Source organism: Bufo gargarizans, chromosome 4 (genome assembly GCF_014858855.1).
Source record: "Bufo gargarizans isolate SCDJY-AF-19 chromosome 4, ASM1485885v1, whole genome shotgun sequence".
NCBI classification, from domain to species: domain Eukaryota; kingdom Metazoa; phylum Chordata; class Amphibia; order Anura; family Bufonidae; genus Bufo; species Bufo gargarizans.
The window spans coordinates 8,342,617-8,369,608 of NC_058083.1; the positions used below are offsets into that span (position 1 = coordinate 8,342,617).

A 26,992-nucleotide genomic window follows, 5' to 3' on the forward strand; every position below is an offset into this window, starting at 1 on the left:
ATCGCTATAATGCATAGTAATCGTGACAGCGCTGAACTGATTGCTGCGCGACGTTTCTGGGGTCACGCCCCCTTAATCATGCGTCCTTGTGGGTTGTAACCATGCGCTTTAAATACAATCTTTTTCCATCATCATCATTTCGCATTTACATAGATTCATTAATAGCTTCAATTTTCACAGACGTACATAAAATACTTATGTCGCATTGAGATACTGATCATAGAAATACCTTAAAAGTTGCAGAGTTCATTTAACCCTTTAGGATATACATTTTCATTATCCATCTAGTCTTGTATTGTAGCAATCTCTGTAGTCACCTTCATTAATCAGTCTACCCAGGGAGACTAAAAACATTAGTAGTGAAATAGAGAAAATATTATGTGAAGTTCTATTAGTCAGAAAAAAGAATAAAAAGGCCAAGGATAATCGCTGCATGTATATAGGGACTTATGATAGGCACGCAACTCTCATAAAAAAATGCTATAAATAAATATTGGGGATTATTAAAATATGATAAAAAATATGGCAGTTTATTTAAAGAAAAACCTAGATTTTCATGTCGGAGAGGTAGAACTGTAGGGAATACTTATCAGAGACGACATCAGAACAAAAAAGACAAATAAACAGACTTTTTTAGCTGCAAGGAAGAAATTAAAGGTACTACTCTTGGCAGAAAAAAAAAAAAGAAAAACCAGAGATTGCTACAATACGAGACTAGATGGATAATGAAAATGGAGACACTATATCCTAAAGGGTTAAATGAACTCTGCAACTTTTAAGGTATTTCTATGATCAGTATCTCAATGTGACATAAGTATTTTATGTACGTCTGTGAAAATTGAAGCTATTAATGAATCTATGTAAATGTGAAATGATGATGATGGAAAGAGATTGTATTTAAAGCGCATGGTTACAACCCTGAAGCACGCATAATTAAGGGGGCGTGACCCCCGAAACGTTGCGCATCGTGGGGTAGCAATCAGTTCAGCGCTCTCAGGATTACTATGCAGTCTTAAAAGGTTATTCGGGGGGGTATAAATAATACTCGCTATCTTGAAGCTTTGCTTGTATTTTTTTTAATATAAATAAATCGCTATAAAGGCCGGATGCACATGACCACGGACCGCTCTCGGCCGCGGAACACGGCCATGTGCATCCGGCCTTATAGCGATTTATTTATATAAAAAAAAAGGACTGAAAAAATACAAGCAAAGCTTCAAGAGAGCGAGTATTATTTATACCTCCCGAATAACCTTTTAAGACTGAGTGGATTATCTGAAGATATTGCTGTCATTCTGGTATTGTTTGAAAGCCTGGCATGCCACGTTTCAATCAATACATGCCTCTAGCTGCTGCCAAACCAGAGATATGAGCAGCTGAAGCAGCCCCCACCCCTTCAGTTTGGGGAGGAGGGAGAGCAGTTGCAGAGCTGACAGCCTGCAGGAGGAAAAGAGAAATGGTAAAAAAAAAATATATATATATATATATATATAGAAATGTGGCATTATCATAATTTTTATTATGTCACTAAGGGGTTAAAAATGCAATAGTGTCCCCCGAGTTGTGCGCCAACAAGATTTGCTTCAGACACATTAAAAAAACTACAATAAAAAAGTGACATTTGTGGGAGGGTTTTTCCAATTTTAACGGGACTGTTAGGAGGTCGAAAGATAGTCACATCTGTGGTGTAGTCTCCATTGTTTTTAGTTCCATTACATAGTCAGATCAGATTCAGGACGCATTACAAACATTATGACAAGTATATCTTTTTTAAATTGAAAGAAAAAAAAAAGTGGCCCGAATGCAATGTGAATAGAGCATTACCCTGTACATAGAGAAGATTTCTGTCACTCTCCAGGCAAGCTTAAGATAGCACATTAATAGGATCTCACCGGCCTCTTGACGCAAATCCAATTGTACAGAATGAGAGAATGAAGAGCCCATTCCACAGAGAGAAGGGGATGCGATTTCAGCCACGTGCAAGCCCCTTCTATTAGAGGGGGAACGGAAACGTTCCTGAATTCAGTGCTGTGGGGAGGCAGCCATCTTTCCTGGAGAAATACCCGGTGACGCTCTCTCACGCCACCTGCAGGCCGACAATCCCGCTGTTGTCACCTGTTCAGCAACAAAGATCAAGGGGTTAGGCCACCAATATCAGATGATCGGTAGGGGTCCGATTCCTCCCCAAAGAACAAATAGTATTTTTTTTAAGGGCGCCATTTAATTTACCATGTCTGTTATTGGAAAACAGGGAAAAAAAAAATCTTTGTGGGGTTAAATTGAAAATAAAAAAACAACAATCCCGCCAAGGTTTTTGGGGTTTTGACACACTGTGCTCTAAAATCGACATGACTTCCTTATTCTCCGGCTCAATACAAATACAGAGATCCCAAACCTGTATCCTTTTTTTTTTTTTTACTACTTAAAAAAAAAAAAAAAAAAAAAAAAAAAAAAACGTAAAAAAATAAATAAAATAGATATATCGAAATTTTCTTCGCATTGCCATTTTCTGACATAGTAACAGTTTATAGGGCTGAAAAAAAGACATCTGTCCATCCAGTTCAGCCTGCAAGTTGATCCAGAGGGGGAAAAAAAACTGAGAGCAAAAAAAAAAAACCCTGTGTCAGCCCCTGATAGCCATAACTTTTTTTATATTTCTATCAACAAAGCTGTATGAGGGCTTGTTTTTTGCGAGACGAATTGTAGTTCTTATTGGTACCATTATTGTGGTGCAAACAACTTTTTGATCACGGTTATTACATTTTTTGGGGGAGGAAAGGTGACAAAAAAAATGGTGAATTTTTATTTATTTTTTATATTTTAATAGTTCAGACATTTTGCAGAGATACCTAATATGTTTATTTTTTATTGTTAATATATTTTTCTAGGTAAAATTGGGAAAGGGAGATGATTAAAACTTTTAATATTTAAATTTTTTTATTTTTTTATTTAAAGGGAACCTGTCACCTCCAAAACCCATCTGAAGCTGCCAGCAGTACCTGAGAGTAGCCAGCAGTGTGATTCTGACGATTGTTTTATTTCTGAATGCAGATGCGGCAAAAGCTCTGAAAACATTCCTTAATCCCCTGCCTGCGCACTTCTCTAGACATGCTAGAAGTCAAGGGGGCAGCGGCTTTCTTGCTTCAAGTCACGGTAACTGCGCCCCCTTCCCTGCCCCTTCGCTGTGACCGACAGCCGGCAGTTTGGCTGGCTTTGCGGAACTCTCTGCATAAGCGCTGTCAGTCACAGCGAAGGGGCAGGGAAGGGGGCACAGTTACCGTGACTTGAAGCAAGAAAGCCGCTGCCCCCTTGACTTCAAGCATGTCTAGAGAAGCGCGCAGACAGGGGATAAAGGAATGTTTTCAGAGCTTTTGCCTCATCTGCATTCGGGAACAAAACAATCGTCAGAAACACTGCTGGCTACTCTCAGGTACTGCTGGCGGCTTCAGATGGTTTTTGAAGGTGACAGGTTCCCTTTAATAACATTAGTCCCCTAGAACCTAAGATCTTTTGATCCCTTGTCTTATTCACCCTAATAGAGATCTATTAGGGTGAATAGGATTTTTACACTGTCCCTGCTGAGCTATGCCTCGTGCACAGAGCAGCAGGGAGCTTACCATGGCAGCCATGGAAGGCTTGAGCAGCGTCCAGGCTGCCCTGGTAACTGATTGGAGCCCCACAATTTCACCATTCACAGTACGTGATATCATGGCTTATCTACTCCCTCCTGACCTCTGCACAGGTCACAGAGCACGCCTAGAAAACTCTCCCACAGAAGCCAGTCCGGGTTAATTTGTGAACGCACTGAATTCGGCGTATAGGTCGGCTTTCAGTCAGCATATATGCTGGAAAGCAGCCGGATCCTATTACAGTGAATGAGGATCCAACAGCACAAATGAGGTCAGCTCCTGTCCATTGTGTCTATGGCCCCTGTGGCTGCGGCAAAACTATTTTCTTAATGCTAAAGTGCTGATAAGAACAGCTCAGGCAAGATGGCCGCCCCCATAATAATATACAGGAAATAGAATTAAAAAAATCTGTAAGCAAGAAAAAAAAGAGATTCGAAAAAAAGGATGTGTGTTGCTGGTTGTAAAATTTTTTTGATGGATTCCCTTTAAGCACTGTAATTTAGTCTTTGCCGGTCTGATGCGGCCACAACTTCGGAGAGTGAAGCATCGCTTGGCCGTGTTAACCTTTTGAATGCCAGCGTGCTAGAAGTCTACCTGTCTGATGCTACAGAGTGCAGTGTGCGCCTGGGTATTTTTGCGCGTTAAAGTGCTGGCACCTCATTGGCAGGAATGAGTGGTGGCAGTGTGTTGTGTGGACTGGTTTTGGGGTGCATTTAGCTTGTTTTTAGCCTTCTATCAACGTTTTGTGAATGGAGAAAGCAGATTAACCCCTTCCAGTTGCCTGTGCAGTGAGTGACATAGTACAATCAATGATATGGTGCACATGATTGTCCCTGCACTACTCTTACTTGTCTTTGCACCTCTTATTGGGTTCACAGGTAATAAGGACAATATATTACCATGATTTGCCCCTTTTCAGGGTATTTTATTCTGGACAAGTTCAAGGGTGAGGAGATATGGTACAACGGAAGAGAAGACAGACACACAACTTCTACATTCACTTACATTATTGTTACATTAGGCTTTGACCCAATACTAAGAAGTTCACATTCTTGCTCTTATGCTGGACACAGACATGCACTGACAACGTAGACTATTTGACCTTTCAATGAGGCTCTTGGAAGGTTCTGATTCTCCTTGTGGAGACCTAGCTGCTGTAGGAAGGCTTCCAGGCAATGCACCCTGGGAAAAGGAGTATGCAAATTAACTTTCCTCTAGTGCCACCTATGGGTAGCTACCCTGTAAGTCAACGTCTGAACCCATTAAAAGGGTCATCAATATCTGATCGTTGAGGATCCGACTCCCGACACCCCTGTTGATCAGCTGTTTTTCTTGCTAGGCCAGGGATATCACGTTTAGTGGCCACATGTACTATGGGCCTGAGCTGCAGTACCAAGCACAACCACTATACAATGGACAGCGCTGTGCTTGGCATGCTTCGTGGAGGCCATGGCGCTCACTGGGCATCAGACCGCCAACAATCACATACTCATTAAATACTTGGACAAACCCTTTAAGAAGCCGTGAAACATGACTAGAGACAGCCACCCGTGGAGAGCAGTTTCTTGCTCCTCATTGGTATAGGCAAGGCTCTCTGATCTCTGGTTTGGCTGATACCCCTAGTCAGGAGTCACGGTGCTTCAAGTTTGAGACGTCTGCACTTCCGTACCCAGCATTACAATTAATGTCGTAATCCCAGTTCTGGCTGCTCGCTCTAATGCTCAAACCTCTGCACCTGAGAGTTTCCTATGAGGCACATAAAGTTGGTCATTTCCATCCTGTAACGGTCTGCAAAAAAACTTTTCGGCTGGAATACAATCGTCCATTGACCCTTAGGCCTCATGCACATGACCGTTGTTGTGTTCCGTTCCGCAAAATGGGGTTCCGTTGCTCCGTGATCCGTTTCCGTTTCCGTGCGTCTTCCTTTATTTTTGGAGGACCACCAGACATAAAGGAAAGTAAAAAAAAAAAAGTCTAAAAGACAGGTTTGCCATGCAAATGATAGGAAAAAAAACGGACACAGACAACAATCTTGTGTATTTTTTTGACGGACTGGAACCACGGACGCGGATGACAAACGGTCAACGGACCCATTGAAAGTCAATGGGTTCGCAGAAAATCACGAAAAACTGAATAACGGTTGTGTGCATGAGGCCTTACCCAAATGTGCATGTTAATTATATAGAGGAGGGGGGATGAGAAGCTGCCGGACACCTCTGACACTGATAATCTCAGGGGGACAGTAAATCATCTATCGTGTACCTTTCTCCTGTAGGGATGAGCGAACCCGAACTGCAAACCCAGACTTTTCCACTGAACTCCGGGTTTGAGTTCGGTGTTCAGGTCATTTTATTATTTTCCGTTATAACAGAAAATAATATCATTCTTAAGACAGAATGCAAAAGAATGTGGCAATTTAGGGGTAAAAAAAACGACTCACCTCGTCCACTTGATCGCACTGCCGCAGTGTCTTCTATCTTCTTTCAGCAGGACCTGCAAAAGGACCTGCAATGACGTCACATTCTCCTGACATTAAACCCCAGATGAGAAGCGGCCAGCACCCATAGACCATAGATGGTGGATCTGAATAGCAGGGGTGTAGCAGACAATGAAGGTAGCAATACACAGTAGGCCTCATGCACACTACTGTATTTTCGGTCCACAACCAATCTGCATTTCTTGTGGATCGCATGGGGACCCATTCATTTCTACGGGGCCGCAAAAAATGCAGACAACACATGGATGTCACCCATGTCGCCATCTGCAGTTGTATGTTCATTCCGCAATATTTTTTTTTTTTAAATAGAACATGCACTATTCTTGTCCGTTTTTCGGGACGCACATGGAACGTAAAATGATTACCGTCGTGTGCATGAGGCCTTCGCCTAAAGTTGAATAAAAAGGAACAAAAGCTTATCAAAACTAAAGCATATATTCGTCAGGTGACATTTAACTATGGTCAGTAGATTTATCCGGCTAATGATCTTTCTTTGAACTTTCATCCAAGGGGTTGTGCGGGTCCAGAGCTGAACCCGGACATATCCCCATTTTCACCCAGACATCCCCCCCCTGATGAAATGCTCCGATGCTCTCCTTTGTCCTGCACGATTCAGCCATTTTTTTAGAGATCCAGTGACATACCGGGCTCTCCATGGGTAAGCTGGATAAAGGCTTCCGCCTAGCAGTGTTGCTGGTGATGTCACCGGCTCTGATGGGCAGGCTTTAGCGCTGACCTAGCTACATTTATAAATCTATGTTGTGCAGTTCCTCTGTTATTCCTGCTAGAGATTTATGAATAAAGGCCAGCTGGGTGTTTCAAGTTGGGGGTGAGTCTCTGCACAGTCGGACACTGATTGGATAGTGACAGACCGTGCAGACACCCCCCCCCCCCCCCCCCAATCCAACTGGGAACAACCAGCTGGACCGTAATTCATAAAAGTTCTAGCAGGAATAATAACGGAACAGCACAACAGAGGGTCATAAAAATAAATGCTCCAGCTCTGTGATTTCATGGCAATCAGCTGAAATTAACAGTGGAACCAAGAAGCAAGTGTTCAATTCCCATACAGCGCCACTGCAGGTGAAAAGAGGCATAACGTGGTGCCTACTGACATCAATGGGGGTGATCCATATAATGCACAATTGAGCCGGTCCTCCAGAGCAAGGTCTTTGTAGCAGTTCATGGATGGGGATAATAGATGGGCGCCAAATGGGTTTTAATCCAGACAACCCCTTTAACGCATGCCAGTCATACACATAGTGCAGAACCTTTTTTTTCCTGAGATCTACAGAACCTGTACTAAAAGAAGCAACTTTATGGACTAACTCAATATTCATATACTATACATATAATACACCACACTAATCTCATCGGCAAATATACCAATCATGGCAGACAAGTCCTCCTTCCCAAAAGCACAACAGGAGGGAGATGGAGTGATTTAAAGGCTATGGACATCTTTAAAAAAAATTATTGCATGATACTCATTTTCAGCCCAAATTTTTTTTTTTTTTCAATTGGTCTTTTTTTTTTTAATGTCAGCCCCTTTCTCTGTACAGTCTTGAGATTATCTAGTAGCAGGCCCCGTTTTTTACACTGTATCCTTTCAGGGAGTCCAGATGACAGCTTATGTGAAACCTTACCTCTGATCTCCTGACAGCTGATAAGAAGATGACTCATTCATGAGCTGCAGCTGTTAGTAGTTCAGAGAGAATCAGAAAGTGAAAGTAAGATGCTCACAGCTAGGCTAAAACTTAACCCTTTATGACAACAACTGCTGAAAAGTTTTAATAAAGACCAATTAAAAAAAAAAATTTTAGCCCAAAGTGAGTAGACTGCAATGGCAGTGGGTATATTCATGGCAATTGCTTGGTAATTTGTCCTCCTTTGAAAAAAAATTCAAGGAACAAAATAAAAAGCTGACTTCCCAGAACCAGCCACTTTTTTATATAAAATTTCACATTTCTTTCCTCCTTTATCAGTGCCGTTTAAATGGGAGGATATATCAGGTTGGTGGCGGTCGGACTCTTTGCACTCCCATCGATCAGCTGCATCTTAATAGTTTACATGGGGGTCATCTACCTGCACGGTCTGGTTAACAGCGGCGGTGCAGAGTATTGCATTCCATGAATATGGTGAAGCTGCGGTACCCTGCACTGCTGCTACTAGGTAGAGATGACCCCATGTAAATGAAGAACAGGCCGCAGCACATGCACAAGTGACAGGGGCCCTTCAAACTGCTGGGTGCCAAGAGTTCGAATGCTACCAATCTCAAGGCGTCAGGATGGGCCATCAATATCCTAAATCCCGGAAAACACCTTTACAACTTATCCTCTATCCATAGGACAGGTGGGGGTCGGACCCCAGTCAATCACTGGAATGGAGGCCAGTGTTCCCCCATTGGACGCCGACGCTCCATTATGTTCTCTCAGACGGCGGGAGTTATAGCCAAGTACAGGCTTTCACCTAGCTCTGACAGACCCATAGAGTTGAATGGAGCAGCAGCACACATGTGTCTTCACTGCTACAGTCAAACAGAAGGCTAGGGGTCAGAGGGGGGCCCCAAAGGTCAGTCCCCCACCAATCAGACACGAGTGACTCGTAGAGGTGCTCCACCTAAAATTTATACAGAAATATGGTTAATACGACAGTAAGAGATAGAGAATAGTTTGTTAAAGGAACGTGCTGCTTGACAACCCTACATCAATGACTGGTTGTTAGGTAGTGTGTCCCTAGCAACCAACCTGTCAGACATAACCCGAAGCTGACTTCAGCCTATCTCAGCCTGCATAGATTTTTCTAATAAAACCTTTAGGTGGTGAATCTCTCTACTACATGGACATCACTGCAAATGAAATGCACATCTGTCAGCACGTACACACGGATATAACACTGGCTCTGCCCACATCATGGTGGCCTTTACTTTCTACATTCAATGGTAACAAAGATTGTCCCGCAGGTATCTAATATGCCGCGCACATACTATAGATACGATCAGGGCAGGAACATGCATTACCAAAAAATACATTCCTCGTGCATGTCCACCAGTACTACTAGCGATAAATACTGCAAATACTGAAACGCGCTGGCACAATCACGTCACTATGATAACCGGGAAGTCTCTCTCTCTATGTCATCACCGTCTGATAAAAATCTATGGATGTTCCAGCAGCATCAAGGGTCTGGTACTGGACACCCTACAATGTATTACTCTTGAGGTCCAGGGCGTTGGGAGTCCTAGAAATGTAGGACGTATATTGCACAAGATACCGGGATCCTATCCCGTCAGCACCGGAGGTAAGTAAGGAATCCTTACAACAATCTGAAGCTGCCTATAAGTGGATATTTACAGGATACTGTGGAGCGGTGGAGCCCCCAAGCCCAGTGCATACGGTAAGATGGAAAGCAGAACAGCCCCCCGAGCGGACAGCGCACATTATGTGATGCTGCTGGGGGGCTGTGCTGGACCGATTCCGTCGGAGCTCATGGGTGATGCTGGAGGCCCTCTGGCGTCTCTGATGAAGAGTTCCTGATTGGCCGAAAATGTCAATGGGATGAAGCCTTCGTTATCGGCTGTCAGAGTAATCCAACAAGAGGGGCCTGAAAGAGAGAAGGAATGGGGTTAGCGTTCTTCTTGGGGGGAAGTTACATACATTTAAAGGGGTTGTCTCACTTCAGCAAATGGCATTTATCATGTAGAGAAAGGTAATACCAGGCACCAGGGGCAGACTGTCCATAGACCTCAATTTCCTAGTGGGCCGATGCCCGGTGGGCCACCTGAGCCCTTCTCTAACCACAGGGTACGTAATGATCTGATAGTCCTCGCGTTAATGATGGGAGGATCATTGAGGAGGACACCTGTGGTACCCGGCCAGGTACATAGATACCTACCAATGTACCTGGCCGGGTACCACAGGCATCCTCCTCAATTCAACTGTATCAGGCAGGTCATACAGTAGAACACGGTGGCAGACACAGGAGCCCATGGCTTCCTGCCATGTCATTCACCCTCATAGGAAATAGGCACAGGGCTTGAAGCCTATGAGACAGTGTACAGATGACACAGATTAGCAGGCATCTAAGGCCTCATGTGGCCTGCACTGCAGATGGCATGGCTGACCCTGCCTACTTGTGTCGCCATTTTTTTTTTTTTTCCAGGGCCAATGTATTGTGATTGTCCATATTGCCTCCTTTGCTGATTTGATTTGTTTTTTTCATCACATTATACACTGTTGGTTTCCAGGGATTACGACCACCCTACAATCCATCAGTAGTGGTCATGCTTGCACACTATAGGAAAAAGAGCCGGGCTCCCTGGTGGGTGGGATTGTGGGAGCGCACATAGGCATGCATACGCAGCAGCTCCTGGCCCGGCCACTTCTTATCTGTGCTGCAGCGTTGGTCGTAACCATGGAAACGAGCAGTGTATAATGTGATAGAAAAATGAATCCAGCCAGCAAAGGAGGCAATATGGAGAATCACAATACATTAGGAAGTGTCTTGTATTAACTTTTTCTACATGATAAATTCCATTTGCTGAAGTGAGACAACCCCTTTAAAGCGGTTGTCTCACCTCATGAAGTTATATTTATTATGGGTATAACCTTGATAAGTAACTTATTAATGTAGATGCATTTACAGTTATGGGTCTGGTCCCCACCATCTTTTTCCTCTTTATAGACTGCTTGTCTCTAGGGGTTACGGCCACCATTGCAATGCAGCAGCGGTGGCCACGATTGTGCACAGCAAGAAAAAAAAGCGGCCTCCACTGTCATTCTCTCCTGTAAGAAACAGATTGCAGCAACCACTTACCATCGGGTTTCAGGATCTGTACAGGGTCTGCTGAGACTGCTAGTGATTCTGATACACTAGCAGCCTCAGGAGCGCACACACATGCAAGGGGCAGACATACCGCCTGTGCAGCCGATCCGGCTGCATAGGGGCCCCAGTGCAGGAGGGGGCCCCCTTCTTACCGGTGGCAGAGGGACATAAGTGCTTCCATTGTGGAAGTGCTCATCTCTCTATTTTCATCTATATCACCGTCATTTGCGCTATTTTATATACTGGAACACATGGGGGGCACTATGGAAAAGGAGGAGCACTATGGGGGGCCCTATCAAATATACTGGCACACATGGGGGGAACTATGTAGGGGGAGGAGTACTATAGGGGGCCCTATCTTATATACTGGCACACGAGGGGCACTATGGAAGGAGAGGAGCACTATGGGGGGCCCCATCATACACTGGCACACAGCGGGGCACTATGGAGGGGGAGGAGCACTATGGGGCCCTCTGCTGTCTGTGTTCGTTCCTGGGCAGGATTATATTATCCTAGCACCGCTTGCCTGCTCCATCACTCCCAGCAGAGGCACCGCCACCACTACAGCTCAGAAAGTGCCCCGGGAGCCGTGCACTCTTATCTGATTCAAGCCGCCCATAGACATTACATTTTAGTCGTCAGCTCCTGGAGATACAAATCATGCCAGATTGATTGATTTCATGTCCCAAACCCTGGAGTGTTCCCTGGAGATAAGTGGCACCAGTGCTGTGTGGCAGCCACTCATCTTCACTCTGCTTTGCGGAAATAACATGCTTGTCTGTATAGTGCCACCCGTCCCTAAAGGCTCAGCATGCTGCCATACGGTGCCCCCGAGATACAGCATGAGCTCGAACTCACCAAGATATACAATTTGAGGCACCGAGGGGGGAAATTTATTAAAACTGGCATTTCATATACCAGCGATGGAATAAGATGCGCCAAGAGCTGGCATTGATTTGCGCCATAATTTACGCAAGTCTCTGGTGTAAATTACAGTCAATGTGTTTCGCTGCTTCACTGCAGCCAAGCCCAACCGACTTAAAACAAAAAAATTGGGAGTGGCATAAAATTTTTAAAAGTTGATTTTTTTTGTGCAAATATAGTTCACGGGAAAACTTGCGTTAATTTCAGGCCACCAAACTATCACAAGTCGCATAACTTCTTCCCGTAGAACACTAACTATATGGGAGCTGTATGGTACGTGTATGGTAATGGTTGGTGGTGGCAAGCGAGATGCCGACCTCTTTACGATCTCCGGAAATTTTTCATTTAGTCATGTCTCCTTTGCAAAATTGTTCACATGAGAAATTGAAATGGGTGACATGTACTGGCCATAGACGGGATATTCTTCACTCACCCAGTTGCATCTCCACCAGCGACAGACAGAAGAGCTCCTGGATGGTCCCGAGACGCAGCTTGTTGTCACACAGCAAAACCGACTTTTTCACCGACGAACTGTCCGAGTGATTCCTCTGTAGAAATAAGGAGAGACTTTAGAAATAATAGGGGACTCTCATTACACCCTTTAAAGGGGTTGTCCGGGCTACAGATATTGATGACCTATCTGATAATTCAGTGGGCGTTCTGACTCCCAGCACCCCCACCATTCAGCTGTTTGAAGGGGCCGCGATGCTGTTCATACCATCTCCATTGTCGTGGTGGCGTAGTGTAATTACAAATGCTTGTCCTGTTCAAAAAACATCAGAGAAAGCTGTAATTATACTTCAACACCTCTACAAAGGAGACAGCGTGCAGGAAAGCATTCAAACAGCTGATCGACAGGGGTGCCGGGAGCCACCCCCACCCTGCTGATCTGATATTAAAGGGGTTCTTTCATGACTAATATAAAAAAAATTTAGCAGACATAACCTAGTACATGACAACCGCTTTCTAACAAAGCTAGAGCCAGCCCTGTACAGGGGAAGTGTCCTCTCTGCTGCAGCTTCAGTGTCTGCAGGCTTTGCCTTAAAGGGAGTCTGTCACCACATTTGAGCATATTAGACTGATCAAATAGCGTTATATGTGCCACGAGAACTTAAAAACGGTACCTTTGTTGTATCTAATGGAGCTTTCTTTCAGCCAAAAATGAACTTAAGATTTTGTAAATGCGCCCTCTCAAGTGCCCAGGGCGGCGTCTCAGTCGTCCGAGCCCCAGGCAGCACCTCCTTAACGGCTCATAACCCCGCCCTCCGTGTGCCTCTGCCCGCCCGTTTACTCTCCTCCTCCTCTCTCCTTTTCCACTGCCCCCGCTACGAATTTGACCGCGCAGCTGCAGTGGAAAAGGAAAGAGGAGGAGAGTAAACGGGCGGGCAGAGGCACACGGAGGGCGGGGTTATGAGCCGTTGAGGAGGTGCTGCCTGGGGCTCGGACGATTGAGACGCCGCCCTGGGCACTTGAGAGGGCGCATTTACAAAATCTTAAAAGTTCATTTTTGGCTGAAAGAAAACTCCGTTAGATACAAAGGTACAGTTTTTAAGTTCTCGGTGGCACATATAACGCTATTTGATCAGTCTAATATGCTCAAATGTGGTGACAGACTCCCTTTAATAGGAGCTCAGCTGGAGGATTTTGCAGAAACATTTAGGGTAAGAGGTTTCTATAAAAAAAAAACAAAAAAAAAAAAAAAAAAAAAAAAAAACTTTGCAGGTGTCCCGTCCCGAAGAAATTAAAGCAGCACATTTCTCCTGACTGCTGGTGGCCAAACGCTCTAATATCTACAGGGCGGCTCTATTTCTCTGCTGTCCAGATCCCAGAGCTGCAGCCGAATCTTGGTCAGTCTGACATAAAAGCCTGAGCTGCCAAATCCACTTACTGCAGGAACTACTCAGCCAGACGGAGCTCCGGCCGAGCGTCCTCCGATAGGCCCATCATGGCCGGTCCTCGAATGTCTCTGGTCAGAACTAGAGCAATTAGTGGATGACTTCTTTGCTCACCAGGAAAAGTGCTGAGCAATTCAAAAGGCAGGAAAAAAGGGAAAAAGTTTTGTTTATTTTTTAAAAAGGGGGCCTACAGCACGGATGCTGGCTGCGAACACTCTGCGAGCCACAACGTGGAGGAAGTCAGTTATAGGTGGTCACTTTAGACGGCTATAGAGGTGATCAGAAAGGTCTTCCTTGTGGTGTTTTCTTGGACCCAGAGAACGTATCTCCTGGTCTGAAACCTTGCTGGACACCAGAACATGGCACCCAGGGAGCGGTCACTTTATAGACACTGGGTCCAGCAGTATATTTTCTTCAGGACTGGAAAATAAAATAGGGCCTAAGACAGAATTTAACTCTTAATTTTGTCCCCCACCATAAGATCACCTGGGAAGGACAGGAGTTAAAGGGTCACAGAGTTTTATAAAACTTTTGATATGTCGTAGAGATCGGTGCGGAGACCTCCACTGATCACTAGAACGCGGAGAGAGAAGTGCTCGCATATGGCGGCCTCTCTTTGCATCAGAGGACGGAGGCAATAGAAAGTCTATGGGCTCGCCTAGATTCCATTTCTTGCATTGAGGAGAGATCTCTATGTGAGCGCTTCTCTGTCCTCATTCTACAGATCGTTGGGGGATCTCAACACCGAGACCTCCACAAATCAAACCCTTTGGTACTTCTCTACAACATATCTAAAGTTTTCTGAAAATTCAAACCACATCACCATATCATCTGCAGGGTGCTGTGTATCTGTGTGAAGGGACACTATATCTATTATTGTCTGATATCAGGCATTTTAGGCCGAGAAGTTGACAATTCAAAGACAATCTTGCCCCCCTTCCTCCATGATCCCTACTTTACTCGTCTCCAGTTCCCAGAACCTTCATTGAATAGGAGCCGCCCATCCCGTATAAACCAATGACTTCATGAGCGTCTGACCGTTCTCCTGCCATGCCCGACTACTTGCATCCCCCATGTAATAACAATTCTGAAGCATCTTTTCATAGAACTGTGCCATTCCTCTATTATTCCTGCAAGAAGTTTATGAATGGATTGCCCCCAGATCCGGAGGGTGGGGGTTATGGGCTGACCCTATTCTACTAGTGATGCCAGTATCAGACTGTGCAGGGACTCCACATACCACCGCTGGGCGTGCTAATTATTATTCCTTTTAGAAGTTTATGAATGTATTAAGGAATGGAACAACATTATATAAAAGGATGTTATATGAAATAGTTATATGAAAAGACGCTCAAGAATTGTTATTACAATTAGTTACTAGAGTAGTTACTAAAACAGGTATGTCAGGAGAGGTTACAGGTCCATGGAAAATTAAAAAAACAAAAAAAATATATATAAAATAACCTAAAATTCTTAAACAATATTTTAACATAAACACTTGATTTAAACAAACAGATCACTTTCTGATGACAGGTTACCTTTAAAAGGGAAGGTTTTATCAGAAAATGACCGTTAAAATGACGTTTTCATGTTTAACATTTAAAAAATAAATAAAATGTATGTTATTTTTAATTTTCCATGTCACTATCTATATATAAACAAAACCCATAAAATCGGCAGTTTTTTCGCTCCGGCCACTAAGCCTAATAATAGGCGCCAATTGTTGGTCTGTAGAGATTACTTTACTACAGTTATCTCCTTATCTGTCATTCTAGTCCTGCCTGTAATGATATCACCTCTGTGTATAGATAACACAGGACCCGCCATTTATAATAGGCGATTGTCACAGTTTTTCTGTTCTTTCCTTGTAAAATGTCCTCTGCACAGGTCACAGAGCATGTCTAGAAAACTCTCCAATAGAAGTCAACGAGGTCCCCTCCTGACTATGGTGTCTATGGCCCAGGTAAGATGGCCGCTCCCATAATCATGTTCAGGAAATAGAATTTTAAAAATCTGCAATCAGAAAATAAAAACAGATTAGGAGAAAAAAAAAAAAAAAAGATGTGTCACTATCTGGTTTTAATGGGCAGATAATATTTTTGGTGACACATTCCCTTTAAGGAGCGCTCCTTAGGAACAAGTATATTGGTAACATTTGAGATAATGGAGCAGTCGGAGGTAATCTCATTAGACTAATCTTTGGAAGTAGCTGCATCCTCCTCTGAATCAGTCATAGCCTCTTCTGAGCTCTTCAGTGCCTTCTTAAAGGAACATTTATCCTCAGACTTTTACTTTTCGGATATCTGCCGTAGTAATCTGGGATTTCTCCCACTGGGACCAGTAACTCCGTACCGTCCTGCTGTAGTTTATAGACACGACTGATGGACAAAGTCGAGAAGCACTCTGTGTATAGGGACCAGGCCTGATGGTAGATGAGGTGCCCTGGATGTTGCAGGTGTTTAATGTGCCGGGGGCAAGGTCCCTTTAAGATTCGCGACGCCAGTGCCGGTAACGGTGGCACACCGATTTATGATAGGAATAATGGAGGAACACGATGTTATGGTGAACCAAAACTTCCTTTTACTGGAAACAGTCAACTTTGTACAGTCTAGGTTCAGTTCCACATAGCAGTAGCAATTATAAGCAGGCTTTCACAAATGGCAGGCACAATGTTCTTGCAAGATACTCAGAGGGTTAAAACACTTACAGATCAGGCCGCACTTTTCCTCAGAAATCCTGTGCACTATTCCTCAGAACTCCTGTCTGTCTTAATCCCAAGGCCCGTATGCCCTATTGATGGCTTTATCCTTGGTCACCAAAACTTCCTCAGGTATATATCCTTGCATTAAGTAAGATCCTTCTGCCCTTCAGCCCTCAGGTTGGCTGGTTACACTTTTGCTCTGCTCTGCACTTTGGTTGTGGGAACTGCAGGTTTCTCAGGAGGTAACTTCTTCCCCTGGTGGCAACTAGAAGCCTGGGCTGTCTAGCTGCATGTCAGGCGGTGGCCCTCAGCTTCTCTCTGCTGAAGTGAACACTCTCTTCTGTCTTTACACAGACTCCTAACTACACAGACTCCCTTCCCTGAACAGGACCTGACTATTTATACTAGGGGTTCCCTAGCGCCCTCTACTGTCTAGGAGGAGGAACTACACCCTAATGGGCCTGATACACACAACAGGGAAAAATACACATAAAAGCATGGCAATGTACATCAAAATGGACTGTAAAATACAATGCCACTGTTCCTCAGGAGTAGGAGAACAACGTGGCCTAATTGACCCTTGTGTAGTGCCCACATTTACCTAGTGGGACACTACACTTACGTCAGCCCCATGGTCCATAGACACAATGGTCAGGAGGGGACCTCATTGACTTCTATGGGAGAGTTTTCTAGGCATGTTTTGTTACCTGTGCAGAGGTTGATGTACAAGGAAAGACTAGATGAGCTCAGACATTCACCTATTGTGAATGGTGGATCCTGTGTTATCTACACACAGAGGTGATATCAATACAGGCAGGATTAGAATGACAGATGAGGAGATCTCTACAGACCAAGAATTGTCGCCTATTATTAGACATAGTGGCCAGTGCAAAAACTGCTGGATTTTTTGGGAAAAATTTAAAATACATAAAAAAATTTAACAAGTATGTTAAACATAAAATAAGTGATTCAAACAGCAGGCCATTTTCTGATGATATATTCCCTTTAACCCCTTAGTGACCACCCATGCACATGAGAGCCGTGGCCCTGCTCTAAAAGCCCGGACCGACAGGAGTGCCGATCCAGGCTGTTTAGCACTTTACATGTGCCCGCCGCATGTCAAGTGCTGACAAAGGGAGCGGACTCCCTCTGTCTCCCATCGGCACCCCGCAAATGTAATCCCGGGGTGCCGATGTGTGTGAAGGCTGGCTGGGGTCTCGTGTAAGTCCCAGACCAGGCTTGAGTCATTTCCAGCAGGCTGAGCCTCTCTGGCGCAGCCTGCTGGTCAATGTCAGAATAGCATTGCCATTAAAATACAATGCACTATAGGGATAGTGCATTGCATTGTAAAAGCAATCAAAATACTGTCTGTTATAGTCCCCTTGTGGGACTATCAAGTGGTAAAAAAAGAAAAAGTACACTTTCATTAAATAAAAATTCCATAAAAAAATAAAAAGCTTTTTTTCCCCATAGAAAATATGATTTTCAATGAAAAAAATAGCAAAATAAAATAAAAATCTCCCCCATATGTCTGGTATGGTCACGTCCGTAATGACCCGGATTACATAAATATCACATAAATTCTCCCCTATGGTAAACCCCGTAAAAAATAAATAAAAAATTACGGAATTGCTAATTTAGCAGAGTCATGCATTTTATCTCCGCTCAAAAATCATGTTCTGAGTGGACACAGAACGGACCCCATTATAGTCTATAGGGTCATTAGGCTCCGTTACGCTCATTTAGGTCTCAGTTATCTGCAGAATACGTCCTTTACGTTTTCCTGCTCCTCAACGGAGCCGGAGAACGGAAAGGAGAAACGGTGATGTGAAAGGAGCCTTACATGTGTATGGATCCAGTATATGTGGGTTGGATATAGGATAAAAAAATAAAATAAAAATCAAGCACTTCTGTTGTCTCTACAGAACAGGAAGCGTCAGCCAAGTGCGAGGCTGATTTAGTCAGAGTCAGAACTTCAAGATTTCAGGATTGTTCTAAAATCTACCGTAAATAATGCCCAGTGGTGCTCCTGACAACCCGCTGTGCAGAGAACTGCAATACAACTCCATTCAGTCGATTCATTTTGCTGGGGAGGCTTTCAACATCATATAGTTACCTAGGCCACCAGACCACCTCCTACTCTCAACTGTCTTCTGCAATGACTTTAAGGGTCTATTCACACGACCGTATGGCCGCTATGCCCACTCTGCCGACTGCAAATAGCTGTCCGCAAAACACAGGCACCAGCCGTGTGAACTTCGCAATGCGGTGCAAACCTACTGACTTGAACGGGTCCGCAATCTGCAAGATACAGCAAAAGACAGGACATGTCCTATCTTTTGCGTATATTTTGCCGTATATTGCTGATCAGGGCTGGTATCCTTGCATCCAAAAAATCATGGATTTCTCAGGAATGAGGACCTGACACATTTGACACGTGGATTACTATGGATGTATGTGGTGACAGATTGCCTCTAAATTTATGACTATACAGGTGATTTGGAGCGCAGTATAAAAGATTGGACTATCATAAAGATTTCGCAAAACAGAATTTTGAACTCGAAAACATTGTCTTAAAAGGCTAAGAGTCGCCCTTCATGTGATTCAGCACTTTAACAGTGATAATGCTGAAAATATTACTACCGGGCCTACTAGGTTGCTCCTGTCCAGTCAGACTGCTCACAGTGCAGGCGCAACCCACGTACATTGCGGATTGTAACCAGGCTAGGATCACTTGACGAATGTACTGCCTGCAACCTAATTACGTTGGGGAGCACAGCTCTGACCCGGTAGTAATATTTTCTACATTATTACTGTTAAAGTACTTAATCACATGAAGGAGGGAACTATTAAGAAAAACATTTTTTGTAACTTGCGGATAACCCCTTTAAGTTAGAATCAAGTGAAATACCTGGCATATGATGGTAACATATGGAGGATCTCTAGAGGATGCATAGGACAGATGAGACTTCCTTCCGTTTTGCGACATTTCTGTTAGATCGGATAGGCGTTGCTGTAGATTGGACATGTTGCAGCAAAGTCGCTCTAGATTCCAGGACACGTGAAGGAAATCATGGTCCGGGACAGCAGTGGTGTTCCTTGTCAGGTTGTTGCACGCCTGGGATTGCAGTTTTGGAGATGTTGGTCTGCTGGAAGGCTTACGATGTGTCTCTAAACCTAGCATTACAGACCTATTTTTCGGTTCGACGTCTAAGTGGTGTAAAGTCATTGTAGTCTTTTTCTCCTCAAAATCACTAGCGCTGGATGTTGGGCTTTGATCGCAGTTATAGCTACGAATCTCTTCTATGAGTCGCTTTTTACTTGAAGATGGACGTCCCGAGGAACTTCCTGGGATCAAAAGTTCACGACAAGCAGGAGACTGCTCATATTTGTATGAGTCCACATACTTCTTCCTCCCATGTAATATAGCTGAAGAGTCGAAGCTCGAGTGTGCACTCGGAATCTCAGAGTCTTCATCAAACATAACCTCCTTCACCATCAAACGGATTATGTATTTATCAGAGCTAGAAGAAGGGAGAAACACTGGGTCACACGTCTTCTGCCTCCCAACCAACACTAACAACATCTTTTCTGTCAGGAAGTACAAGCCTTTAGGCCTCTCATTCTTCTCCAGTTGGATTTGCTGAATATTGGGCATGTTTGTAGAAGTCAACGAATAAACTAGAACGTGGCTACACATGTTCGAAGCAACGGCAACGATATGTGCACCAGGATCAAATGCCAAGATGTCCGGGACTAGAATACCTGGGATGCTAACTTTCCGGGTGGACGTCACTTTCTTCTCGAAGGTCACAAGGATCAGATGTGAGGAGTCTTGACCACTTCCTGTTATGTAGTCCTTGGGTTTCAAGTTAAGAAGTGGGCTCGCGTCAGATTTTGAGTGGTTGATCATAATGTGTGTTAGGTCAACAGTCCCAGGGGAAGTAACTGGGGAATCTGTGGAGATGGTAGTGCCGGAATCAGTTGATTTTCGCCCCACATCTAGAGAGAATTCTTCATCCATGAGCAGCAAGGCTGGTTGGGCGGAGGGAGTTATTTGGGAGGTTGCTGGAACGTCGAATGCAATGCCGGCATTCAATGCACATAACCTGTCTAGGGGAAGCTCGGTGGCAACAGCCACCTGAGAGTCAACTGTTGATTCAATTGCACAAATGTATCCACCGATGTCAAATATAGGGCAAAAAGTACAGGGATTTAACATTTTGTGCTTCTCGTCCCAAATATAGGAGTAAAGTGCGCTACTGATGGCGACAACCAACCGACTTCCATCCTCTGTCCAGCAAGCGCAATGGACAACCCCTGTGCTTTTAATGTCCGCCTTAACACTAGAATTGTCCGAGCGCACGGAATACAAGACAGACACATCGCGTTTGGTTAAAATAACCAAGATGTCTTTGTTTGGATGCCACACGCAGCCCTGTGGTAGAACGGGCAGGGGGTCCCCGACTTCGCAAGTCTGAGAAACCACCAACTTGTTCTTCTCTGAACTGTTGTAATACAGCTGCCAGACAGTGACATGTTTCTTGTGTTGAACAGCCAGGAGAGCGGGTAGGTCATTGGCATGAGCTGTACCCCAGAAGAGGCCGTGAACGTGTTCAAATTGCCCAATCACTACAGAGTTGCCAAACTTGGGGTCTTCATTATGAAGGTCCAAGGATGTTAGAATAACCTGTTTGCCGTCTGTCCAGGCTAAGCCATGTATCGGATGTATGGCTTGGTACAAGGCGTTGAGGCCGCTTCTGAGAAGTTTACCCTTTCCTAATTCCATGTTTTTTGGGGGCAGGACATCTGTGGATAGAAAAAAATAAAAATGTAAAAACACACTACAAAACTAATGCTCCACCCTGGTGGATAACCTATCTGCCACTATCGCTCTACTACAGTGGCAGATATCGGAGGATAGATCAATATAAAATACCATTCACTGGAAATAAGAGGCCTTACCTCGAAAAACAGCCCCTTACCAAATCCTCCTCATCCACCAAATTTTACAGTAGTACTATGTATTACAATAAATAGTGCTCTCCGGACATGCGCCAAACCCAGATTTATCCATCAGATTGGTAGAAATTTTTGACAGCTTTATGTCTCCAGCTCTGTGACAACACCTTTACAGAAGGTTCTTTCCTGTTCCAGGAGGACTGCCCCCCTGTGTCCTCCTGGACATGCAGAGATGAGTTGGATTGAAGGAATCTGTGCGGCTGATAAGAGCCCCGACCTCAACTCATCCAATGACTTTCAGAATTGGATGGTTCAGATCTTCTCACCCAACATCAGCCCCTGACCTCACACATTTCCACAGACAGCTTCCAAAATCGTGTGAAAACTCTTCTCAATAGAGTTGAGGCTGCAAAAGGAGACAGACTCCACCGCTTCAGAATGGGATGTCTCATCGAGGTGAGATGTCAGGTGTCCACACACTATACAGGTACAGACCTTCACAACTTCTTTACGTCTCTGTGGGGGGAAGGATACAGGGCTGCTGTCTGTCCTCCAAACATACATTCCAGCTCATTACTAGTATAATGTGTGGTCGCTATATTCAGATGACACGTCAGCACTTTCTAAGGGCTCTTTCACATCTGCGTTATAGTCTTCCGGCATAGAGTTCCGTCGTCGGGGCTCTATGCCGGAAGAATACTGATCAGGATTTTCCTAATGCATTCTGAATGGACAGTCCGTCCTTCAGGATGCATCAGGATGTCTTCCGTTCCGGAACGGAACGTTTTTTGGCCGCAGCAAATAGCGCAGCATGCTGCGCTTTTTGCTCCGGCCAAAAATCCGGAACACTTGCCGCAAGCCCGGATCCGGAATGAATGCCCATTGAAAGGCATTGATCCGGATCCGGCCTTAAGCTAAACGTCGTTTCGGCGCATTGCCGGATGCGACGTTTAGCTTCTTCTCAATGGTTACCATGGCTGCCGGGACGCTAAAGTCCTGGCAGCCATGGTAAAGTGTAGCAGGGAGCGGGGGAGCAGCATACTTACCGTCCGTGCGGCTCCCGGGGCGCTCCAGAGTGACGTCAGGGCGCCCCAAGCGCATGGATCACGTGATCGCATGGACACGTCATCCATGCGCATGGGGCGCTCTGACGTCATTCTGGAGCGCCCCGGGAGCCGCACGGATGGTAAGTATACCGCTCCCCCGCTCCTACTATGGCAACAAGGACTTTAATAGCGTCCTGGGTGCCATAGTAACACTGAAAGCATTTTGAAGACGGATCCGTCTTCAAATACTTTCAGTACACTTGCGTTTTTCCGGATCCGGCGTGTAATTCCGGCAAGTGGAGTACACGCCGGATCCGGACAACGCAAGTGTGAAAGAGGCCTAAGCCTCACCTTTCAAAGTTTCATGATGACGTGGGTCACTTGCTCCCCTAGGAATGCACCAAGACAGATCATTTTTGCAATGGCCGCACTAAGTAACGCACACTCTGAACGGGGCATATGACTTAGTGGCAGCTTAGAGGAGTTAGAAAAAAGAAGCGTGTCACGGTGCTGCTACTCCTACTACTAGTAAAGAGCTGAGGTCATTACAGTCACCAAATGCATTTAAAACGACACATCTACCCGGGGGACTCAGGTGAGGAGACATCCATACATACTCACATGACGGAAGAAGAAAAAAATATTAAATAAAAACTATCATCTAAAACTTTTGGATTTATGTTTGCTGCACCTCCATGTGAGTGGGACATCTGGGGGCTAATTTGTGATAAGCTCCTAAACAGAACAATATTCTGTCCATTCCTTGGTACAGTTGATTCGTAGAAGGGCGGAGGAATTAAAGGGGTATTCCCATCACAGACAATGGGGACATACATAGCTCTAGGATATGCCCCCATTGTCTGATGGTTTGGGTCCCACCTCTGGGACCCAAACCTATCTCTAAAATAAAGCCTAACACAAGGCCGTCAAAGTAGGTGGCTGGCGGTGCCGGGTTCGGCCCACCACCAAGCCTTCCTATTGGCCTGCCGAAAATAGCCAAGGCTCGACTATTTTCGGAATCCCCATAGAAACAAATGAGAGTGCACCGCACTTGTACAGCCTCCGCTCATTCATTTCTAAGGGACCGAAGGAAATAGCCGAGCCAGTGCTCGGCTATTTTTGGCCGCCCCATAGAAATAAGTGGAGGGCCGCTCTGCACATGGCGCGATGCGCCCTCTAGGACTTTTCCCGGCTCCATTTACGAGATAGGCGTAGGTCCTAATGATATGCTCCAATTGTCTGAGATGACACAACCCCTTTGAGGTACCGTGCTGGTAGAAAGATTCCAGCGCCATAGTTTAAACTCTATGTCCTTTAACTGGCGGTGTCCAGCAGGGCAACATTTTCAAAAAGAATAAATATCCTCACTGATCCCCCCTCCCTCTGCCATTCTGAAGCTTAGGGTAGGTTCACATTTGTATTCACTGGATCCCTGGATCAAGCCTTGCTGGATACTGATGTTCACTGCCGGACCCCATTGACTATAATGGGATCCGGCTGCTTTTCTGCTAGACAAAAACCATTGCATGCAAAAGCCGGGTTCCGTCATAGTCAATGGGATCTTGCAGTGAACGGCAATATGCGGCTAGGCTGGATCCAGTGAACTCCGGCAGGCTGTTCTCTGCCTCACCAATCGGATCTGGTAAACGCAAGGCTAAACGTACTCTTACCTGGTCCCTACTTCCTGGTCAGGTCTCATCATACAGGAAATGGCACGAGATGACCAATCAAGCCGATCACTGGCCGCAGCACCATGTCAAGACTGGACATAGGAGAGACCAATGGGGACCTGATAAGCATTGGAACAGAAGCTACAGAGTATCGGAGAATATAGATTTTTTTTTTTAACCACTTTACCGAAACTTTTCCCCTCTGGAAAACCCCTTTAAAGGGGTATTTCAGTGGAGAATCACCACCTATCAAATGTCTTCAGTATTACAGGGGTATTCCAATAATAAATTAATCACCTGTCCATAGGATAGAAGATAAGTGTCTGATCGGTGGGGGTCCATTTACTAGGATGGCCAGAATGGGGGTCTCTTGTTCCCTGTTTGAACGGAACAGAGTCCATTCGATTCAGTCCATGGCACAGATACAGACAGCTGAGCGCTGTACTCTGCTATCTCCATCAGTCCTAAGCACGCTTAACCACTGGTTCCATTCACATGAGGGTCCCCCAATCTGAGGTGGCCTTAGTAGTTGGACCCCCACCAGACACTTATCTATCCTATAGATAGGTGGCACTTTATTACCGGAATACCCTTTTTATATAGAGGAAATTCAAATTACAACAACAAAGGTCTTCTTTACCACCGTCTGATGATCCAAAAACAACACTCACATTTCATTCAGAACTTCCTTCGTGATCCGGAATGACCAGGGTCCACGGGAAACCACCTCACAAGGTGTCAAAGGTGACTTTCTGAGGACTTCTGCAATATAGGGACACTGCTAGGAGTTGTAGTCTCACATCGGCTGCAGAACCACAAGCAGTAGACCCCATACCACAGCAGAGAGGCCCACTACTTACTCCCCCGTACCTGTCAGTAAGTGAAGTCCGTGGTGGAGGAGGAGTGCTGTCGTCTGGCCGGCTGATGCAGAGAGACAGGCAGGTGGGTTATCATGGCAGGCGATAAGTCTGTTTGCATTATCACCCAGCAAGGAGGACGCACTAAGCTCTTTAAGCCATCTGGGGAGGGGGATACGGTGAGAACAATACTGAGAGGCAGGCAGTGGTCACAGCCAGGCACGATCTACAGGGGGCATCCCTCGTTACAGTATGGTTTCTACACTGTAGCAGCAGTGACATCTTTCTTGTACTGAACGGCCAGGAGAGCGGGTAGGTGGGTCAGACTCCACCTTCGGCTATTTTCCCATAGTGGGAATGACATATACTTGGATATATATTTGGAGGGGGGGTCAGCTATGGGGCCCTCATTAAATCAAACTGTGATTTACAGGGGTGTATAATTTGCCCAAGGAGCTCAGACTCTAGAGCAATGGTCAGCAACCTCCCACATCCCAGCTGTTGGAAAACTACAACTCCCAGCATGAAATGGTTGATGCTGACCGCTGCTCTAGTGGCTGCCTCTGGTCACATGACGAGATGGTGCTCTAGTGATGTCATGTGATTATGGTGGCCAATCAGCGACTCCTCCCCCCCTCCGCAGTGTTGCCATGAGAAACATATATCAATAATACATGTATGAAGTCAGTATATAGAATCCATATCGTCCGTGTGAAAGAGGCCATAGAGCCTTCATGAAAGTGAGGTGAGCTCCCTCTATAAGGCCTCATCCACATGTCAGTGTTCAGTCAGTGATTTCAAGCAGTGACTTTGAGCCCAAACCAGGTGCAGCTCTTTCCCTTATACCTCAGGTCTGTGGAGGCTCCACTCCTGGGTTTAGCTCACAATCCCTGATGGAAAATCACTGACCAAAACACTGACTGTGTGAATGAGGCTTAACACTGAAATTTAAAGGGGTTTTCCCATCACAGACAAAGGGGGCATAACGCTAGGATATGCCCCGATTGTCTGATAGGCGCGGGTCCCATCTCTGGGACACACCTACACTGAGAACGGAGCAGGGAAAGGTAGTAGAGGGCGCACTGCGCATTCGCATTTCTGTCGGGCCCCATAGAAATGAATGGGAGCGGTGGCCGCGCAAGCATAGTTCGCTCCCATTCAGTTGTTTGGGGAGAGCGCTTGGAAGTGGCCCCTTTCACATGAGCATGACATGAACGCATAGCAACCGCACTGAATCCTGACCCATTCATTTCAATGGGTCTGTGTACCTCAGCGTTGTTCTTCACGCATCACTTCTGCGTTGCGTGAAAATCGCAGCACGTTCTATATTCTGCATTTTTCACGCAGCCCTGGCCACATAGAAGTGAATGCGGCTGCGTGAAAAACACATCGCATCCGCAAGCAAGTACGGGTGCGATGCGTTTTTCACTGATGGTTGCTAAGAGATGTTGTTTGTAAACCTTCAGTTTTTTATCACGCGCATGAAAAACGCATCAAAACGCATTGCACCCACACGGAAAAAACTGAACAACTCAACGCAATCACAGACAAAACTGATTGAACTCATTGTTTGCAAAGTGGTGCGAGTTTCCCTGAACACATCCGGACTTAATCCGTCACGCTCGTGTGAAAGAGGCCTAAAGCTACATGAGCACCTTGATGCATGTACAGCTGAGCTCTCCTCACGTCTCCCATGCAGCCAGCTCTTCCTGGTTGTGCGGGTGTCAGCAGTGACGAGGCTGCTCTTCTCTGTATCCTCCCAGCACGGCTCTACCTCTAATACTTCCCCGCCCACACCATTACATCATCATTCACAGCTCAGTACTGCTCCGAGCATGCTCAGTCCCTTTCTCATGGTGTAGCATGGAGCTTTCTTATATCTACTCTTTTGCAGTGTTCGCCCGCGAACACATGCGGGCTGCCATCTTAACTCACAAGTCCGGCGATGCACAGGTAAGCCCTTACCTGTGCCGGAAGCCGGTCTGAA

At 45.3% G+C, this 26,992-nt stretch overlaps 1 protein-coding gene across 8 annotated transcripts; it reads right to left on the reverse strand.

The window, feature by feature from the left end:
- Positions 1–5,685: 5,685 nt before the first annotated feature.
- LOC122935377 (WD repeat and coiled-coil-containing protein-like) lies at positions 5,686–26,744 on the reverse strand. 8 transcript variants are annotated; one of them, XM_044291142.1, is made up of 6 exons: positions 26,661–26,744; positions 25,019–25,167; positions 24,820–24,910; positions 19,382–21,279; positions 12,308–12,422; positions 5,686–9,729 (listed from the first exon to the last, which is right to left on the reverse strand). In XM_044291142.1, the coding sequence occupies exons 3-6, from the start codon at positions 24,824–24,826 to the stop codon at positions 9,566–9,568; spliced, it is 2,184 nt and encodes a 727-aa protein (XP_044147077.1). In that variant the 5' UTR covers positions 24,827–24,910; positions 25,019–25,167; positions 26,661–26,744; the 3' UTR covers positions 5,686–9,565. The 8 variants fall into 8 exon arrangements, with proteins under 8 accessions (XP_044147077.1, XP_044147081.1, XP_044147079.1 ...); XM_044291146.1 differs by lacking the exon at positions 25,019–25,167 and adding an exon at positions 24,149–24,240 and having other exon boundaries at positions 26,661–26,690; XM_044291144.1 differs by lacking the exon at positions 26,661–26,744 and adding an exon at positions 24,149–24,240 and having other exon boundaries at positions 25,019–26,018.
- Positions 26,745–26,992: the final 248 nt, after the last annotated feature.